Below are 20,664 nucleotides of genomic sequence, written 5' to 3'. Positions count from 1 at the left end.
AGCCCAATGCGGGGCTTGATACCAGGATGCTGGGATCATGACCTGAGCCGAAGGCAAATGCTCAACTGAGCCACCCAGGCACCCCAGGAAGACTTACTTTTCACTGTTCATCTATTTGTACTCCCTTGCTTTGTGTGCCATGTGACAGAATTCTCTATTTAAAATAAAGTTTCTCATAGAAATAAATAAATAAAATAAGGATTCTCATGAATGGAGAAAACACTAGAAGGTAACGTGTCAAAATGCTATCCACGTTTATCTCAAATGCAGTTTTATAAAGTTATTAAATTGTCTTTTAGACTTTGCTGTTTAGAACAAATGTTCTACACTGAGCATGAAGTTGCTGTTTTTATTTTATTTATTATTATTATGTTTTTGCAAGAGAGAGAGAGAACACAGGAGCAGGGGGAGGGTGCAGGGGAAAAGGGAGAGAGAGAGAGAGAGAATCCCAAGCAGGCTCTACATCCAGTGCAGAGCCCAAAGTGGAGCATGATCTCATGATCCTGAGATCATGAACTGAGCCGAAATCAAGAGTCAGACATCCAACCGACTGAGCCACCCAGGCGCCCCCATATAAGGTTGCTTTTTTTTTTTAAGATTTTATTTATTTATCAGAGAGAGAGAGTACCAGCAGGGGGAGGGGTAGGCAGAGGAAGAAACAGGCTCCCCAATGAGCAGAGAGCCAGACAGATGCAGGGCTCAATCCCAGGACCCAGGGACCATGACCTGAGCTGAAGGCAGACACTTTAACAACTGAGCTACCCGGGCACCCCAATGAGGTTGCTTTTAAAATCAGAAAAAATAAAATAAATACTTCCTTGTGATTTGCAAGTACACAATGAGAAAATAAAATAAAATGTAAAGAATAAAACAACAACTCCTATATGCCAGTCCCTCTATATTACCCAGATAATTTAATCCTCATAACACTTAAAGTAGATTTTTATTGTCATTCCTGTTTTATAGATGAGGAAAGGAGATCCAAAAAAGTGAGGTAATTTCCTCAGAAACTTAAAGCTAATAAGAGGTAGAGCTAAAATTTGAACCAGTCTTATCTGATTCCAAAAATACATGTTTTTAGACCATTTCAAGCTACCTCAGGTCAAACAGTGTGTGCACAGAACAAGGGCTTGGCAGATGTCAACCATGATTTGCACACTTCACCAAGGAGAGCTTCAATAATCTGATTTGCCCAAAGGAAGGCTTGGCCTACAAGGTGCTAATTCCTACCCCTGCTTAATGACTGCTGATGAGCAAAGAAGGAAACCATGAAAGAGAATCACACCAAGTACTGGAGCTCAGATTTGTTAGAAACATTGATCCAAAGTATCCCTCCCCACCCAGAAATCATTCATTCCTTCATTCATCCACCTGTTAATTTCCAGAATGTGTATTGAACATCTGTTATGTAGGAGGCCATCAACCAGTGTTGGGGGTACAGAGGTGAGCAGAAAGAGACACAGTGCCTGTGCTCACTGGACCTGACAGACCAGCAGGGAAGGCAGACATTAATCAAATAATCACACAAGTGACAAATTATAACTGTGATAAATGCTATGTAACAAAGTTCAGTGATTCCACTGCCTGAAAGTGAAGACATAGCCTTATTCTTACCCCTCAAGCTGTGCACTGTCACCAGGACTCTCCCTGATGGAACGCTTCCACAGTCAGACCTGTCTGCTCACCTTCCCCAAATATTCCTAAGCTCACCCGTCACAGTGCCTTTTTTTTTTAATTTTTTTTATTGTTATGTTAATCACCATATATTACATCATTAGTTTTTGATGCAGTGTTCCATGATTCATTGTTTGTTCATAACACCCAGTGCACCATGCAAAACGTGCCCTCCTCAATACCCATCACCAGGCTAACCCATCCCCCCACCCCACAGTGCCTTTTTGTGCTCATGCTGTTTCATTAGCCTGAACCAGCTTTCTCCCTCATCACTATCTGTTAAAATCCTGCTCTCCTTGTCCAGGACAGTTTGACTCCAGAGCTCCACTTTTTACGAAAAGACTCAGGACAGTTTGCCCCAATTTGAACTGAAAAGGCCTCTTTCAAGTTAACCTCCAAAAAAAAAAAAAAAAGGGAAAGAGTACCATGACCATCACCTTATCTACACAAGGCTGTTTTCTTCATTCAGAGTGTTAAATCTGGGACTGATGGATGGGTTCCAGACTCTGCGAACTCCTACAATGGTGTGCAAACATCTGTTTGCACATGGGGCAGTTTTCTGGAAATTGAGTTTACGGGAGACACTGAGTTGCCCTCTAGTATCCATGAACCTGAGGACAAAGTCAACACAAGAGGGAGAGCCAGGCTGACAGGACCAGAGAGTCTTTTTTTTTTTTTTTTAAGATTTTATTTATTTATTTGAGAGAGAGAGAATGAGAGACAGAGAGCATGAGAGGGAAGAGGGTCAGAGGGAGAAGCAGACTCCCCGCTGAGCAGGGAGCCCGATGTGGGACTCGATCCCAGGACTCCAGGATCATGACCTGAGCCGAAGGCAGTCGCCCAACCAACTGAGCCACCCAGGCGCCCAGGACCAGAGAGTCTTAACCAGACTGTGCTTTAAGCCTTCCTTGCCTCTGGACATTTTTAATTCTGGGTCAGTACTTGCTTAAGAAGAAAAGAGGAGAATGAAAGAGAAGGGAAGGGAAAAGACATGGAGAAATCCTACCCTTTCATGAGATTCTTTCTCAAGAGCCACTTCCTCCTTCTTGGCTCCTCCAGCTGACTAACATGAAATCAACTCCTCCCTCCTCTGTGCTCCACTGGGCAATTCACCTGCCCCTCCATGGAGCACAGATTACATTTCTCCCTTGTACTATGGTCAAGCATCTCAGGGGCAGATTCTAGGTCATACTCGTGTTTTTATTTCCAACAGCACCTGCACAAATTCTGCCAAAAGAAGGGAAGGAAAGAGAGAGAAGGAAAATAGTTTTCGGATACCTAGTATGTACCGAGATCTGAGCTAGACACTTTCTCATCCATTTTTTTATTTAATGAATAAATTTTATTTTTTAACAAATATATTTTATTTAATAAGTAATAACAAGGTAGGTATTAGTACAGACCATTTGCACAAAGAAAGAACTAGAGAATTCAAAGAGTTAAGTGCATTGCCTAAGATCACACAGCCAATAGGTGGTACAGATGACACTCAAGGTCATGGCTAGCTCGCTCTTCTCACTGGCCATCACACTGCCTTTGTAACTGTCGCATTGTTGAATTAACAAACTTCCAGGGGAGTCTAAAGAGGCCTTATGAGGACAAGGGTAGTGAGAATCTCCAAGCTGCCTACATTTCCCCCAAAATATGCTTCAAGAAACACTTCCGAATGTGAGGGGTGTAGAGCAGCATCCTAACCAGTGGCTGGGAAACTGCTGATGTTCAGGGCAGTCATGGGAAAAAGGAATTGTTTTCTTTACAATATATATGCTTTTTGCTTCTTCATATTCAAGATTACTTAGGACTTAGCGTAAATTTTCTTTCTCAGCCTGTTCCAATGACCCATGAACTTGTTTATTAAAGCTGAGGGATGACAGATAATGGCAACAGACAGCCAACTTCCTGTTTGAGGGGACATGTGAGCAAAAGGTTACAGTCAGGCACCTGACTCTCGAATAGGGAGACTAAAAATACAATCAAAGAAACCACTTGAGACATGGCTGCAGTTCCCATGAGAAGCGTCTGCCCCAATGAGAATGGACCCCCTGCCCCCCAACCCCATTGGCCCTGCTCTGCTTCCCTTCATGCTCTCCAGAATATGAGGTCTTAACAGACTTAACCAGTGTAATTCCACATCTCCCCAGAGGTGCCTTCAAATACACTCCAGAAAAACCGAAGTCCTGTTTTGGCCCAAATCAGCAATTCCATCGACCAGAGTCCCCAAGTGACCTTATAGTTATTGCAAAGGGAGTGTAAAGACACTGGTATTCTTACCTTCAAGCCCCAACAAATCAGTGTTTGTGAAGAGTATATATTTTGTTGATGAGATTAATAAGTCAAAATCATTTTAAATTGTGATTTTTTTGGTGAATTGTTTGTGAATTCATAGTAAATTTTTTGTCACCATTTTCCTTCTCAGACAATAGTTATAAAAAGTAAAGTTGTTCTCCTATGGGGTGTGTACTGATGTTAAAGAGGGGTCTTCAGGGGCACTTGGCTGGTTCCGTCGGTTAAGTGTCTGACTTGATTTCAGCTCAGGTCTTGATCTCAGGGTTATGAGATCAAGCCCCACATCAGGCTCCACTCTGGGTGTGGAGCCTGCTTAAGATTCTCTGCTCCCCCACCCCAAAAAAGAGGAGTCTTCATACTTAAAAATTGTAAATTACCACTATTCCTAATCTTCTAACCCTGCCCCTTTCCCTCTTTCTCAGGTGATACATCTATTTCAGACCAATGGGAATATGTGCCCTCTACCTCCAGGATGTCCTCTGCTCCCTCCAAACTTTCAGTCCTTGCTCTAGACTTGGCTGAGGGGTCTGCTGGTCCCAGAAAGCTATGTGGGGTGGGCAGGAAAGGGAACAAAACCTGAAAAAGGCCCACTTACTAAGGTAGGGTAGGTGCTAGGGAACTGACGCAACTGTAGAGGTAGACTGACCTCAGAAGTGGAATCAGAGGGAAAGGAAAGGGTGTGGGAAGTTTGGTCAAGATTCTGGCAACAGATAGCCCCTGAATTTGCAGAGGAGCCAGTGGGGCCCCCAACAGGCCAGCAGCACACAATGGGGGTGAGGAGGAACCACATGGGCCATACAGAGATTCAACGGGCCAGGGCCACAGTGGAGCTTTGTGACTCAGCCCAGGGATAGGATAAAAGCCAGGGAGGGACTAAATGGAATAACTGTGTCTGGGACATGTTTGATGCTCAGGATATGGGTTATCTGGGGGGGGGGGGCGGGGGGGCACAGAAGCAGTAGGCATCTAAGCAAAGCCAAGTCCTGAGAAGCAGATCCATGAGCAGACAGCTGTAATAGGTAAGGCAGCAGGTAGAGAAGGTGGAAACTTGTCTCTGCTTACAAGTTCTCTCTGCCTAGAATACATTTCCTCCAACCCAGCTGCCATTTGTTAAAATCCTACCCATTCTATGAAGTCCAGTGCAATGCCACCTCCTTCAGACCCAGAACTTTTTTCTACTCCTACATTCTGCCCCGGGGTCTGGCTGGATTGCTCTGTGGTTTGAAAGCTCAGTGGAAATCCTTACTTTTGAGGCTTTGGGTGTAGTGGTAGGTGGCAGGTATGGGGGTCAGAAGTTCTGGGTTTAGGCCCCAGATCATAGCTTCACTCTCTGTGAGCCACAGTTTCCTCTTCTGGAAAGTGTTGAGAATAATAAAGCCCACCTTGCAGTTTCACTGCGAGGGCACTCCCTGGCCAGCCCACTCACAGAAATATTGTCAACATCAGATGGGATCATGTAGGGGAAAGAATATGATAAATGGTTAAATAAATGTGATCTATATTTATAACTTTTATTTTTATTTCCCCCTGATAGTTTCTTATAAAGTACCTTGCACACAGAAAATGGTTAGTAATTTGTGGTAATTAGGTAGAAGTAAAAGCCAGAATCTGGTAGCAACATGGGTTTTCATTACAACTAAAACCCGTATCTCACTTCCTATATTCTACAACCTACAGGCAGTAACTAGGGCATTTCAGGCTTTCATATCCAGGGAAGTGGTAATAGGATAGACAGAAGAATACAATTTTGGTTTTCAAGTTTCTAAATACACTTTCAGAACTATAGTAGAAAAATAGTTTTAAAACATCAATTAGTGGTAATAACTGGGCGCTTTGAAGTGGAAAAGCCAGAATACCAAAGAGTCTAGGCATAAAGTTTATATCAAAGCAGTAAATATAGGAGAATGGATGATAATGTAGGAGCCAGCTTTTCCAACAATGATTCCCAGGCCAGGAAGAAAGAGGAGAAAGAGTCTAGTAATAGAGTGAGAAGCAGGTGTGGGTCCCTGAGACCATGTTCTGCCTCTCAACTCAGGCCAAACTCTAAGGTGAGGGAGATGCAAAAAGCTCCTTAGAGGTTGTGGATCTGAGAGCAAAAGAATGTGTGCCTGGACTGCGAAATGAAATCAGAAAAGCAGCAGTCCAGCAGAGCAGCCACAGAAGAGAAGCTAGAATATGTTGTGTCTAGACAAAGGGGGTCTATGCCAGTTGCTCCAAGTTCCCTAGAGTTCCAGACTGGCATAGGAGAGCAAATGAAAGCTTCTTGTGTGTCCCTGAGAGGGACACAGAAGTTGCGGAGGGGACTGGCAGACCTGAGGAGGCCTGGCAAATGGTACAAAGAGAATGCAAAGTGACCCACAAAGACTGAGGGCCAGAACCAGGTGGGCCTGAGAATTTTCAGCTGATGGCGGGGGTGTCAATGATCAGAGAGAGAATGATGGGAACACAGATGTTCCAGCAGGTGCCACCATGGACCAATGATGCAAATAACCATGGTAAGCCGGGGCCAGATGCCTCTTTCTACTATGTCCTAGCATTCTGTAAACACCCCTTGTAACTATATAAGCAACCCGATTCTAAAGAGAGTGTTCTGGGATGCCAGGGATGTTCTGGAGCTTGATCTGGGTGGAGGTTACATGGTTGCAAACACATGTAAAAAATAAAAAACTATACACTTAAGATGTGTGCATTTTACTAAATGTAAGTTATACCTAAAAATAAAAGAGTCACCGTTGAGATTAAACACAGAACGGTTTTAAAGAAGAGACACTGCTTGGACAGCAGCAGGCTCACTGTTGAGATGGGGACATCTGGTGGCCCCAAGTGTCCTAGTTTCCCCAGAGGGAGTTAGGCATGAGGGTTGGCAGCTGTGCCAGTCTTGCCCCCTGACACACTTACAGGGCCCCACTGGTTCCCAGAATTTTTCACTGGGCAGCCCTGAGGCTGCTGACGGCTCCAGCTGCCTTTAGGATCAAGGCTTGATTCAGGCCTCGTGCTGAGGGATGGACACAGTGTGTGGAGTGGAGAACACACAGGCTAGCATAAGCAGACAGGAGTGAAATTCAGGCTCCTCTCTCACTAGCCATGAAAACTTGAACATTTACTATACATCACTGATTCTTTATTTCTCCCATCTTTAAATTGGGGGTAAAAATACTGACCTCATTTTAAATGAAACAGTACAGGCAAGAGTTGCCACATAGTGAATGCTCTGAAAAACAAAACTATCACTGCCGTGTGGACCAGGATATTAACCCTAATGTCTTATCACTTACAGTGGCCACACAGTAACATTGGTTGACAAAGGGGGTGTGTGGGAGAGAGTGCTTCAGTCAACAGATGGATTTCATCTAGGGCGCCTGGGTGGCTCAGTTGGTTCGGCAACTGCCTTCGGCTCAGGTCATGATCCTGGAGTCCTGGGATCGAGTCCCACATCAGGCTCCCTGCTCAGCGGGGAGTCTGCTTCTCCCTCTGACCCTCCCCCCTCTCATGTGCTCTCTCTCTCTCTCTCTCTCTCATTCTCACTTTCTCAAATAAATAAACAAATAAAATCTTAAAAAAAAAAAGATGGATTTTATCTAGGTAGCAGCAAAGAAATAGTTGGGCTGGTTTCCTTGCTTGGATCAACTGACTACTCGGATGTTGGGTCCATACAATCTGTGGGTCCCTGTCAATGACAACAGAGGTTCATCTGTAACTTGCAGTGATGAGATCTGCTTTTGCGAGGTGCCTGGCACTTAGTAGGTGCTTACAAATGAAGTAGTTATTAGTATTAACCTGTGGAATACTTCTTCCTCTACTAGCCCACAACATTTCTTAAAGCCAGGAGTGGGCTTCTTAGTGTCCTCTTAAAGCAAGTCGGGCAAATTTTAATGGGGTCTTGAGCAGTTTCTGAGGCAGTCCTCATATTCAGCTAGTAATGAACAAGAGCAACGTATGCCTTCATTGATTCAACAAATATTTATGTACTATGATTTATGTACTATAAGCAAGCCAAGAAGCCAACCCAGGCCATCAGGGTCAATCACTGACCACATGGCTACCTCGTCCATACAGATCTCAGCCCAGAGCATGTCAGGGCTTGTGTCTTCTCAGGCCCAGCCAGATGACCAGGCTCCCACTCTGGCAGCCCCCCTTTCCTTCCTCATGTCAGCCCTCAGGACTCAGCCTAATCTCTTTTCAGCTTCTAAGCTCTTTCTTCTAACCAGCTGTTCTGTTATCTTAGGCATCCTCTGTCCCAAAACTAAATGAGGGGTGAGCTGGTCTCCCTGCCTTATAAGAGACTATTAAGATAACTCGATATGTTCCACAACCGTTTGCTGCCCTGCTGATAAACTCACAAGTCCTTATTCTTTCATGAGTTTTTAATAATAAAATTGAAAGTAACAAATATGACAAAGTTCTCCAAATGAACGTGGGGGCAGTTCTCCAAAACTAAAGAATCTCACCAAGTTCTTATAGCCATTGTCCCAGGCCTACAGTCTCTATAGTTTCTGACTGCCTTGCTCATCTAGAACTCAAGAGCCTGAAGTTCCAGCTAAGGCAGGTTCTCGGGGCCCCCACTGGATGACATTCATCTCAAAACCCTGCCTGCCAAGTGAAGGGTCACTCAGGCCTTTCCTCGTAGGTGCTTTTCTTACTCTTACCTTTCTAGACACTACTTGGAGAAAATACATTTCTCCCCATAATTCACCAATAAATTATGGCTAGATTACTGCAAAGTTCCTCTCATGGGCAGTTCATTCAGTACCTGCCCCACACTAACTTTCCTCCTAAAAGAAACTATCCCACCCTGGGCACAGATGATTGGACCAGTGACAACTGACAATGGTAATGGTAACTGACCCAAGGGTTAGCCGTCTTTGTGAGGTCGGCAACTCATGAAGTTGCCTCGCATGGAAAGCTCTTTTCAAACAGCAATAGTGGTGACTGGCTGAGTCAATCAAGAGATCTCTTTCTGGACTGGGAAATTCTGGCATAGAAGCAATCAGTGGATAATAGCACGAGAGGTGAAAAGAGAAGGAGAAAGTGAGAGAACAGCTGAGGATCAGCGGTGGTGTGACAACTAAAAACCTTTACCACCGGATGCGGTAGAGAACACCAAGATACTCTGATTCCCATTGATTTCAGTCCCACAAAGGTGGTATTGACTTCTGTGGATGTTCTAAAAAAACAAGATAAAATGCCAACTCTGGCACACTTTTCTCTATCTATAATCCTGATTAATTAAATATAGCACCAGTCCAATTCGTTCTACTAACCAAGTGTCATATGAACACGATAAAACAAAACTTTAAATCATGGTCTCTTATAATTCTAATCCAGGTAAAAGCAAAGATTTGGGGATGGCATAGGAAAATGTTCTCACAGCTCAATGTCAGCCCAGTTTACTTAAGGTATAAATTGCCCGAAGTAAAGTTAAAATTAATGCACAAATGATGGGAAGAAAATTCTATCCACCATCTATTTTGTGCCAGGCGTTTTACAAATAGCATCTCATTAAATCCTCATAACTCTCCCTAAAAGGTAGGTATAGGTATTGTTATCACCCTAATTTTACAAATAAAAAGCTGAGGCTCCGACAATCTAAATAACCTGTCCACATCCACCCAGCAAATAAATGACTGAACTGGGATTTAAACCCAGGTTCTGCCTGACTCCAGCACCCATGTTCTTTCCACTCTACCACTCTGCCTTATAAGAGACCATTAAGATAACTCGACATGTTCCACTTCTCAGGAGACCCCAACAACATTATGCAGCCATCAAAAAGGCTCTATGCAGGGGCGCCTGGGTGGCTCAGTCGGTTAAGCGTCCTACTCGGTTTCGGCTTGGGTTGTGCTCTTGGGGTCGTGCTCTCAGGGTCGTGAGATCGAGCCCCGGGTTGGACTCCAGGCTCAGCAGGGAATCTGCCTGGGAGTCTCTGCCTCTCCTTCTCTCTCTGTCCCTCCCCACCCTCGTGCTCACTCTCTCTCTCTCTCTCAAATAAATAAAACCTTAAAAGAAAGAAAGAAAAGTCTCTATGCATACTGATCTGTAACAATCTCCAAAATATACTGTAAAGCCAAAAATAGCAACATGCAAAACAGTGTGTATAGTGTGCCAACATTCATTGGAGACAATGAGTGGGAGTGATAGAATGCACATATACATTGTGCATAGGATGTGAAGGACAGCAAGACATGGTTAAAAGTGAACAGGGCAAAATGTCCCACTGTTTCCCCTTCTGTTTTCTGAATTTGGAACAAGGGTATGTTTTATTCATTCAAATGAATAAATACTTTTTTAAAACCACAAAGTGATTTCAACAACCTAGAAACTTCTGTCCCTTATGGTGCTTTCAAGCATGAAGATATTCCCAGTTTTCTACATCTAAGACTTCAAAGCAAGTCATCCAGAAGCAACAGAAATCAGAAAGTGGGTTAAATAGATACCCAGACGCCCAGAGCACTCTTCTCTTGTTTTCATAAGAATTAACACTCATAGGAAAATGAGTAAAACAGCCTCAAAGAGAAACTTAGTATTTTTTGCCTAGAAAGTGAATGAGATTTGGAAAATTTTAAGGTGAGGGATTACCAGAATAGGGGAATCAATAATAAACTGAGCACGCTCTATCTCTATCCTGTCTCTGTCTTCCTCCTCCTTCCACCTCTGATTAAAACCAAAATCTCTACTGAAGCTCACCACTTGAGAGAAAATGAGGAGGAGGAGGAGGAGGAAGATGGACAAGGACAAGGAGAAACCTAATGGCAAAATCATTTCCAGATACATTAGAGATTTAAGTATCAAAGCTGTGGATATTACAAGACTAACGGAAATTATAAGTGAATAAGTATATACTTAAGCAGTGGGGAAGGTCTTTCTAAAAACACATAACAAAGGCAAAAAACATCAAGGAAATGATCAATAGATCTGACGAAACACAAATTTTAAATTTTGTACCTTAAAAAAAGTCATAACCAAAAATTATGAATCAAATAACCAATGGAAAATATTTGCAACATTACAAAACTCTTTACTATCTAAAGAGTTTTTATTAAAATCACCCAAAACTGAAAGAAGAACAAGAAACAGAAACACAAACTCCCTCCTCCATGAAACTGGGAGTTATCAGTAACCCCAAACCACAGACTATGAAGACTGGCAAATGGCTTTGCTGAGAGGAAAGAGGTCAGACCAAGTGCCTACAAAGGAGTTTGTCCCTTAGAAGCCCAGAAAGCAGGAATATTAAAGTCCAAGGGAAAGAGCAAGGCCAGGTACCACCCCTGGTATCAGCCCCACCTTAAGAAGAATTTAAGCTGGGTGCGCCTGGGTGGTTCAGTCGTTCAGCGTCTGCCTTCGGCTCAGGTCATGATCCCAGGGTCCTGGGATCGAGCCCCACATCGGGCTCCCTGCTTAGCGGGAAGCCTGCTTCTCCCTCTCCCACTCCCCCTGCTTGTGTTCCCTCTCTCACTGTGTCTCTCTCTGTCAAATAAATAAATAAAATCTTAGAAAAAAAAGAAGAAGAAGAAGAAGAATTTAAGCCTGCTGGGACGCCTCCCCACCTCTTGTGATCTAACAACTCCACTCCCGATAGAAAAGAAGATTTATCCTCTGGAGAAACCAGACCAGAGAGGTTCTGGACCAGGGACACCGGAGATTGAGGAAGACACATGAGGACATCATACTGAAAATAAGGAGGCTAAGTAAAGATTTGTAAATACGCCCACACCCTCACACCCAGTGTAGAATACACGCGGTGGTCTTATAGTCCCCAGGCAAAAACTGAACTAGATGGAGGCCCCATCAGGGAAGGATTTCCCTGAGGTCAGACTGTTGGAGCAGTAGGGGCAGGGGTGGGAGGTGGGATGAGACAGGGCTGCTGAGCAGGAGGTTGCGGAGTCCCTCCCTCCACAGAGAGAGGACCCCCTGAGGGTTAGTGACGTTGAAGGGGTGAGCAGGTCAAGATGGAGAAAGGGGTAAGGCTGGGGGGGTAACTGACTTGGACACATCCCCCGAAGGTGTGTCCAGCCCTGACCGAAGTATCTTTTAAAGTGCCCTGAAGAAACTGAGACAATAAAACTGGCAAACAATTATTCGGAACTCATCAGTGCTGTTTCATAGTTTCCTCCCTCTTCCACTCTCCTTTCCTTGCTGTACTCCACAGATCCTGCCTAGACTCCAGCTTCAACAAAAATAATCCCACTGTCCATGGTCTTGACTCATGGCCTGTCACTCCCCACCTTCCCAGACTTTGTTTTGTTTCCCCTTAACTGCTGACCGACAGAGGATCCAAGAGGATACCACCTCCCAGAGTCCCAAACCATGCACAAGATCTGACGTTTGTCCAAGTCCCTGGGAATGACCGGGCTTGTCCCTGGACTCTCATAAATTTCAACAACCTCAGTGAGACACTCTCTGCTTAATCTGGCAAAACCAAGTTCAAGTGTACTTTTAGACCTAGGCAAAGATGGCAATGGGGGATGGAGCCCCTATGATAACTATGGATGCAACCGACAGAATCTATGGGTCTACTTATTCCATGAAGCTAAATATAATTGTAATCGGATTGAAACAAACATAGTCAAATGCAAACCATAAAACATAATCCCGAGGGTTCTCTCTTTTATCTTCCGTAATACCGCTCATGAAAAGTGCTCTTCTTCCACACCCACCACAAAGTACTGACCAGGCAAGGTCCTGCGTGCCCCAAAATCTAGACACTGCTCCCAGAGAGACTGCATGTTGTACTGCAAAAATGTAGCTCCTGGACTCGAAAGCCCAGGGTTCAAATAACCCATCTCTGTACATTATTACTCTTCCCTCCTGTAAAGTAGGGAGAAGTAACTATCTCCCCAGGTTGTGCTAAGGATTAGAAGTTATATACATGAGGGGTGCTTGGGTGGCTCAGTCGGTTGAGCATCTGGCTCTTGGTTTCAGCTGGGGCTGTGCTCTCGGGGTCGTGGGGATTGAGCCCCGCATCGGGCTCAGGGATCAGTGCAGTCTGCTAGAGATTCTCCCCCTGCTCACTCTCTCTCTCTCTCAAAATAAATTTTTAAAAATCTTAAAAAAAAAAAAAAGAAGTTACACATTGAAGTGATGACTGGAACCCCTGGCTCCAATTAGGCTTCAGCAAATTGTAGTCACTGCTGTTAGGAACCAAGTATAGATTCCAGGCACCACACTGTCCTGGCTTGATGGCATTAAGAAATCAATGCCGCATCTCACCACCTCTCAGGAAATTTCCAAAGGAGTCTCTTCTGACTTTCAAGTAAGTAGAGGCCCAGCTAAGTGTGTGTGTGAGTGTGGTGTATATATGTGTGCCAGGTACGAGCTTGGGAGCCAGTCGGCGGATTTCTAAGGAGTCGCTGCTTTCCCCTGCTCCAGAGGAGAGCATCGAGACTGTTCACACACCTGAAAGAGGTTAGCAGCTTCCAGGACCCGCTGCACATTCTGCTTGGTGATTAGTGCCTTGCTGGTGTACGTGTAGTCCAGAAGAGTGTGCATGGTCTCAGCATCGACCCCTTTGATAATGATCCTCTTCTCATACTTTTCCTTTAAATCGTTGCAGAACATGGCCCTGGAAGAGAGATGAGTCAATATGAGTCCTACCGTGATTCTTAGTTCTAGGTCAAAACAGATCCCCCCTCACACCCATCTGCCCCCATGGAACAGTGAGGTTCCTACTAAGGTCAGGACCCAGGATGATTGTTCTCTGTTCCTCTAATACCCAGCACACAACAGAAATTCAATCGAAACTTACTGAACAGAACTGTCCTGCTCTGCTGTGCCCAGCTATGGTCCCTATAGCAGTCCCAGATCTGAAGGGACAGTAGGAGCCCTACTGGCCAAGCTGGTGGGATCTAGAACTACTTTACTGGCCCAAAGAACTACTTCAATGGCTCAGAGTGCTGGAGATTCTTCTGGGAGCATTGTGGGGCCCCTCCCCTGCTCAGGCCTTATCTGTACTTTTTTAATGACTAGGTACCCCAAAACAGGGTTTCTGACTTCATTCTCAGTCCTCATTCCAGCCTTCCTCTGGCCTGGAGGCTGTCCCCACACCCAGGCCTGGCCAACTGGGGCTCAAAATCCTGGAAGGGATTTAAATATCAAGCAATCTCTGGACTTCATTGTGTCCCCCTAAAATTCATATATTGAAGCCCTAACCCACCAACATAGATAGCGCTTTCAGGAGATAGCTAAGGTGAAATGAAGTTGTAAGAGGGGGGGGGTCCTAATCCAATAGGATTGGTGTCCTTAAAAGAAGAGGAAGAGACAACAAAACTCTCTCTCTGCCGTGTGAGCACACAGTGGCTGTCTGTAAGCTGAGAGTCCTCACCAGATGCTGACCATGCTGGCACCCTGATCTTTCCGTCTCTAAAACTGTGAAAATATAATAAATTTCTGTTGTTGAAGCCACCCGGTCTATGGTATTTTTTTATGACAGCCCAGGCTGGCTAATACAGACAGTCTCTCCCCTAGCCCCTAGCAGGGACACATGCACAAATAATAGTCTACAAGGGTCAAAAAGACATACGAAGTGCTGTGCCGGCCAGGGATCGCTGCTCATGGAGAAGGAAAATGTTGCTATGTGACAACTGTGAATAGGACTTCCAGGTAATAAACACCGGAAGTAGATGCAAGAGTGTGGGGCATGCAGAGGATCTAGCAGGCATGTGGTCTGGCTGGAGCCCAGGGCCTATGAGAGAGGGTGGGGAGAGATCAGTGCAGCCAGATAACCTGGGTCCTAATTGTGGAAGGTACTGGAGGCAGGCTAAGGAGTTAGGTTTTTATTCAGTGGGCAATGGGGAGCCATTGAAGGGAGCAGAAACAGGACTCAAAAAGAACATTTTTAACGGGTGTGTTCTTACTTTAGTTTGCTGGTGACAGGTGCCTTTAGAGTAATGCATTAATTGCACCCAAACAGAGCTGGGAGGCTTGTGACAATGCCAAAGCCTCGTCCCAGAAACCGTACTAATTGAGGCAGTCGCCATCCTACTAGGCGACTGGACCTCCTGAACTTCAGACACATGAACAGGACCCTTAGAGAGCCATTATCTCCCAGCCAAGTCATTGAAATGGGAAGGTCCCAGGGTTGAGCCCTGATGATAGAATGCGCTTCCCCAAACTGGGACTTCCATGTCAACACAGAAGGATTTACTCCTAAATCCTGCTCCTCCTCCTTTCTCCACACCTCCTATTTATCTCTGGGAATCCCTCATCAGTTTCTTTCCCTCATTTCCTAATCTGCAAAACAAAAGTAACTGCTTCTGGTTTCCCAGAACAATCATAAACATTAAAAGTCAAAAGTCCCCAGAAAGAAAGAGATTGAGAAAAAGAGAGAGAAAGAAGAGAGAGAGAGAGAAATCACTTGACTAGTTGACTTTTTGAACCTTTTGTTTTAACCAATGAGATCTTCTCCCTAGGGTCTCCTTGAGTCCTTCCCAGCTCCTTACTGTAATCAACAATAATCCTCCCACCCTTCTCTCTCTCCTCCTCTTCTCTTCCCTCAACTGGCCTCTTTCTCCTCAAGAATATGACAGCAAGAAAGAAAGAACAGGGGTGTCCGGGTGGCTCAGTCGTTAAGTGTCTGCCTTCGGCTCAGGTCAGGATCGAGCCCCACTTCAGGCTCCCTGCTCGGTGGGAGGCCTGCTTCTCCCTCTCCCACTCCCCCTTGCTTGTGTTCCCTCTCTTACTGTGTCTCTGTCAAATAAATAAATATAATCTTAAAAAAAGAAAGAAAGAAAGAAAGAAAGAAAGAAAGAAAGAAAGAAAGAAAGAAAGAAAGAAAGAAAGAAAGAAAGAAACAATGTGAATTCTGCAAAGTTACTAAATCCCAACTTGGAAGCAGAGAGGCAGTGATGTCATTTGGGCAGATGACCGATTTACAAGCCACTTTTGTCAACCATAACTCCTCTTGGCCAGAGACGCACAGAGCCATCTGCAGAACCACGTGCTTTTTAAAGTGGTATCACATAGGACTCACCTTGCTGCCTCCTCATCCCATAAAGAACCCTGCCATCAAAGTAAGCACACAATTTCTTCCCAGCTCAGCCTGTCCAGGATTTGGACAACTTCACTTGCTAAACCTTCCCTTTTTTGGGTCCTTAGAGCAGCGCCGCCCAAAAGAAATATAATGCAAGCCATATGTGTAATTTCAGATTTTCTAGTAATGATGTTTTTAAAAGTAAAAGGAGATAAAATTAATTTTATTTAACCCAATACACCTCAAATGTTATTTCAACATGTAATAAATATTTTTAAATTATTGAGATAATTTACATTCTTTTTTCCACACTGAGACTTCAAAATCCCTCATGCATATTTTGTACTTAAAACACATCTCGATTCAGACCAGTCATAATTCAAATGCTCAATAGCTGTATGCAGCTAGTGGCTATTCTATTAGATGGCAAAGCTCTAGAGCACCACCCAGATCACCAATCATCTCAGGGGGTAAAGTGAATGCCACCCACATGAATGTCATGTACATCAATATGGAAAACAGGACATCTGGCAGGAGAGGGTGGGCAGTGATGATGGGGTTGAACGAAGCTTCACATAACCGAGGCAACATATCGACAAATTTCACCAAGGTGAAATTTAGAAGTGCTATTTCACCTACAATGTGATTTTAAGATTAGTAAAGGGTGAATTTTGTTGAATCTGTATGCTTCAATGAAAGCTGGAAAAGCCCAATAGAGAGATGTTCTAATATTAAATAAGATAGGTATATAAAGGTCTAAGTCAATGCCGTGCACTTTGAGGGGCTCTTTTGAAGCCTATGTATTTCCCATGTGACACAATTATTGGGACCTCTGGGGTCATCTGGACTCTTGATCAGGCTGTCACTGCTAGACACAGCTTCTGAATTCTCTCTTGGAATCAGTCACTGAATAACATCCTGCTCCAGCTCAGCCCCTACCTGAGTGGGACTCTTGATTGCCCAGAAGCTGACCCTTGTGAGCTAGTGATGTATTAGGGATATAGGAAGAGCAGGGCAAGGCAAAAGAGGAGGTCAAGCAAGACAAAAGTCAACAGAAAGTAACTTCCGCTTGATCCTGCATGGGACTGCTGGAGAACACACTCCAGAGTTGTCCCCACAAGAGGCAAAGAAGCTGGTCTGTGATTCTCCAGCACCTGCTGACAGTCTTAGTTATGGGCTGCCCCAGAAGTAAGTAAATTCTCAGGCACTTCTGGCTTTCTGTGTGTGCAAGTGGATGTGTGCACAAGCAAAGGGGCTCTGGGAGGCTAGGAGAGGGCAGGAAGAAGAGCCTGCAGTGCTGGCTGTTGGAAGGCAAAGGGGTTGTGGTCTAGTGTAGGCTCTGATGCTACCTCACTACATGACTTGGTACAAGTGAGCAAACCTCAGTTTCCTCCTATGTAAAGTGATATGATAATAGTCCCTACCCCAGTGAGTTGTTGGGAAGATTAAGTAAGATAATATAAACAAAGTGGTTAGCACAATACCCAGCACTTACTGAGGGAAGGCATTTTAGACCAGATCAGAGGAATCTTGGCAGGCTAGTGGGAGATACTTGGAATAGGCAGGCCCATCACCCTCTGTCTTGCAACTCTTGACTTGCCAGCATTTGGCCTGGTGCCTATCGGGTAAGTGGGTGTCAGAGTCACTGCACTCTGTCCACTACCCCTCCAGAACAGAGTTAGGGCTAGGGCTACACACAGTCTGGTCCAGAGACATTAGCACAGTGCCTGTCACATAGTAGGAGCTCAATAAATGTTCATGGGAGAGAGAAAGGAAGTGCCCTAAAGATAGAGCCCTCTCTTTAGGGCCCTTTTTGCCTGCTTTGGCTCCCAAAGTCCCAGTATTTTTCTGCTCTCCTCTGAGACCTTGTCACTGAAATACACTCTCCTGGGCCACAATCATGCTCAATACCAACAAGGTGAAACTAGAAGAGATCTACATATTTCTCATAGACCAAACTCCCAGGCCTCCTGCTGCTCTCTTGGGCAGTCCATGGAAACACTTAGGCAAAGTTGGGACCCCATGAAAGGTATATAACCTATGTAAGGTAAGTCACCCCTAGATTTCCACTTTAATAACAGTAATCTCTTACATTTATGTTTGTAGCACTTTATAGGACAAAGAACAGTATCTTCTTTGATTATTACACCCATTTCATAGCTGATAAACTATAGAGGTAGAAGTTAAGTGAATTGCCCAAGGCCATGTGGGTTGTCAGTAATAGAATGGAGATGAGAATCTAGGACTTTGGGCTCTTAGTCTGGAGCTCAACAGTGTGCTGAAACCAAGAAAATCAGCAGGAGTTCAAAGCCACCTTTGGGGGAGGTCAACTGAATGAGAGCACCAAGTGAACCAGACCAAGTTTCACTCTCTGAAACAAAGCTGAGTTAATTGCTAATCTTTATACTTGCGATAAATAAAATTTTTGTGTAATAAAAAATACTTTCTACAGACACTGACCAATTCTCATGAGATTCTTGTAAAACAGAGGTAGCTATTAAAATCCTCATTTTATAATAGAAATAGTCTCAAGCAGGGAGCCAGTTGCCCAACACTCAGCAGTGAGTCAGTGCCAATCCCAAAATAGAGGTTGGGCAAGTGAGCTCGTCTCCCACAATAGCCATAAAAAACTCCATGGGCCTAAGAGTATTCTGGAATGAAGTCAGGGTGTGGCCCCAAACACAGCCTGGGCGACACTCTTTTCCTAGCTCTGCCAGCCTTACTCCTCACGTCATTTAGGTCTCTGCTCAGAAGTCAGCTCCTCAGAGAGGCCTTCCCTGATGCCGCCCCCAATCTAGTCACTTCCTAACATCTTTGCCTCCTATCTTTTTCTTTACAACCTGTCACAACCTGAAATTAACTAGTTTAACACAGTCTCCCCACTACGATGTGAGCTGAGTGAGGGCATGGATTGCACCTTGCTCACCACTGTATCCCTGGGACTAGAACAGTGCCTGGAGCCTAGAAGGGACTCAATAAATATTTGGGGAGAAAATGAATGGGTGAATGAATGAACAAATGAACTTGTCTCCTCCCTAACCCCGTGTGTTTGCCTTTGACAGGAAGCTGCCCCTCCAAAATTATCAAACACCCTTAGGAGAATCAGACCCAGGAGGCCTGCCTTAGGTGCCCTCTACCCCCATAGAGAACTCCTATCACACACGCAACTCCAAGCCTGGAGCTTGGAAAAGACACAGCCACACTGGAACATTCCACTTAGACCTCTGATGAGTGCTAACATGCTCCTGCAGTTCCTAAATGTTACCAACTCAGAATCCTTCACCCAGCCCAACATTACTATGGTTTGTCCCCTCTCTGGGCCTCCACACCGGCCTCTGGACCCCCTTTCTCCTATTCCTCTAATCCCAGTCACAGGCCGTAGACCAACACCCACCCTACCATCCCCACTATCTCATTCCTAGACCAGCTCCACCCATGCTACCCCCTGCTCTGTTCTTCCTCTAATCCCCTCACCATCCCATTTATACCTGAAACTAACTCTGCACCAGTGAGACATTCTGCACTGGAATAGCTCTAACATTGGTTAAATGAGCTAAATTCTATTTAAGAATATAAATGTGGGGGCACCTGGGTGGTTCAGTCAGTTAAGTGTCCAACTCTTTTTTTTTTTTTTTTAAGATTTTACTTATTTATTTGACAGAGAGAGATAGTGTAAGCAGGAACACAAGCAGGGGGAGTGGGAGAGGGAGAAGCAGGCTCCCTGCCGAGCAGGGAGCCCGACATGGGACTCGATCCCAGGACCCCGGGATCATGACCTGAGCTGAAGGCAGACCCTAAACAGCTGAGCCACCCAGGCGCCCTAAGTGTCCAACTCTTGACTTCGGCTCAGGTCATGATCTCAGGGTTGTGAGATCGAGCTCCACGTTGGGCTCCGCGCTGAACGTGGAGCCTGCTTGGGATTCTCTCCCTCCTTCTCCCTCTGCCTCTCCCCACCCCCAAAAAGAAAGACTATAAATGTTGATGTATATACAATTGGTGAAATTTTTTTTAAATTAGTAATCATGTGCTGCTCAATGAATACTATCATTAAGAAGAGATTATTTGGATATAAACACAATGTGGATGGTCAAAGGGGTCTCCACTATAAAAAAGTAGAGTCAGCAGATGCAGTAGATGCAGGGGTGACCTAGCATGGGATGACAACACTTCTGATGGTCCCCAGGCACCAAAACCTTTCACCTGCCATTTCCTAACAAAAAGAAGGACATAAACATTTGGCTCAGCCTCATTTCTGACCTCAAGGTGCTCCCTAAGCCTTACGACGTCCCAACACTGGAGTTCTTTTTTTCTTTCTTTCTTTCTTTTCCTTTTTAGAGAGAGAAAGAGACTGTGAGCAGTTTGGAGGAGAGTCTGGGGGAGGGAGGGGCAGAGGGAGAAAGAGAATCCCAAGCAGGCTCCATGCTCAGTTTGTAGCCCAATGTGGGGCTAAATCATACAACTCTGAGATCATGACCTAAGCCAAAATCAAGAGTCTGACGCTTAACCGACTGAGCCACCCAGGTGCCCCCCAACACTAGAGTTCTGCCTACATCCCTGGCCTGCAGACACTCCAACCTCAAAGCCAGTGAGTCTCAAAGTATGTCCCTAGACACTTGCATTGGAATTCCTGGGGTGGTTGTTAAGAATGCAGAATCCTGAACCCCACCCACCCCAGACCCGCTGAATCAAAATCCCTGGCAATGGGGCTGGGACTATGAATTTTATTAGACTCCCCCAAC

General features: G+C 44.9%; 1 protein-coding gene across 1 annotated transcript in view; it reads right to left on the bottom strand.

Moving 5' to 3' along the window:
* The window catches only part of KLHL6 (kelch like family member 6), a 60,528-nt gene that overhangs the window by 25,304 nt on the left and 14,560 nt on the right, over positions 1-20,664 (bottom strand). Inside the window, exon 2 of the mRNA XM_025877893.2 lies at positions 13,354-13,519. Within this exon, the coding sequence (XP_025733678.1) occupies positions 13,354-13,519 (166 nt within the window). The remainder of the gene's footprint in view (positions 1-13,353; positions 13,520-20,664) is intronic.

The sequence above is a fragment of the Callorhinus ursinus genome, unplaced genomic scaffold, assembly GCF_003265705.2.
Source record: "Callorhinus ursinus isolate GAN/ISIS: 27379988/994484 unplaced genomic scaffold, GSC_fseal_2.0 scaffold1, whole genome shotgun sequence".
In the NCBI taxonomy this organism is placed as follows: domain Eukaryota; kingdom Metazoa; phylum Chordata; class Mammalia; order Carnivora; family Otariidae; genus Callorhinus; species Callorhinus ursinus.
This window is presented reverse-complemented; position numbering and strand designations above follow the sequence as displayed.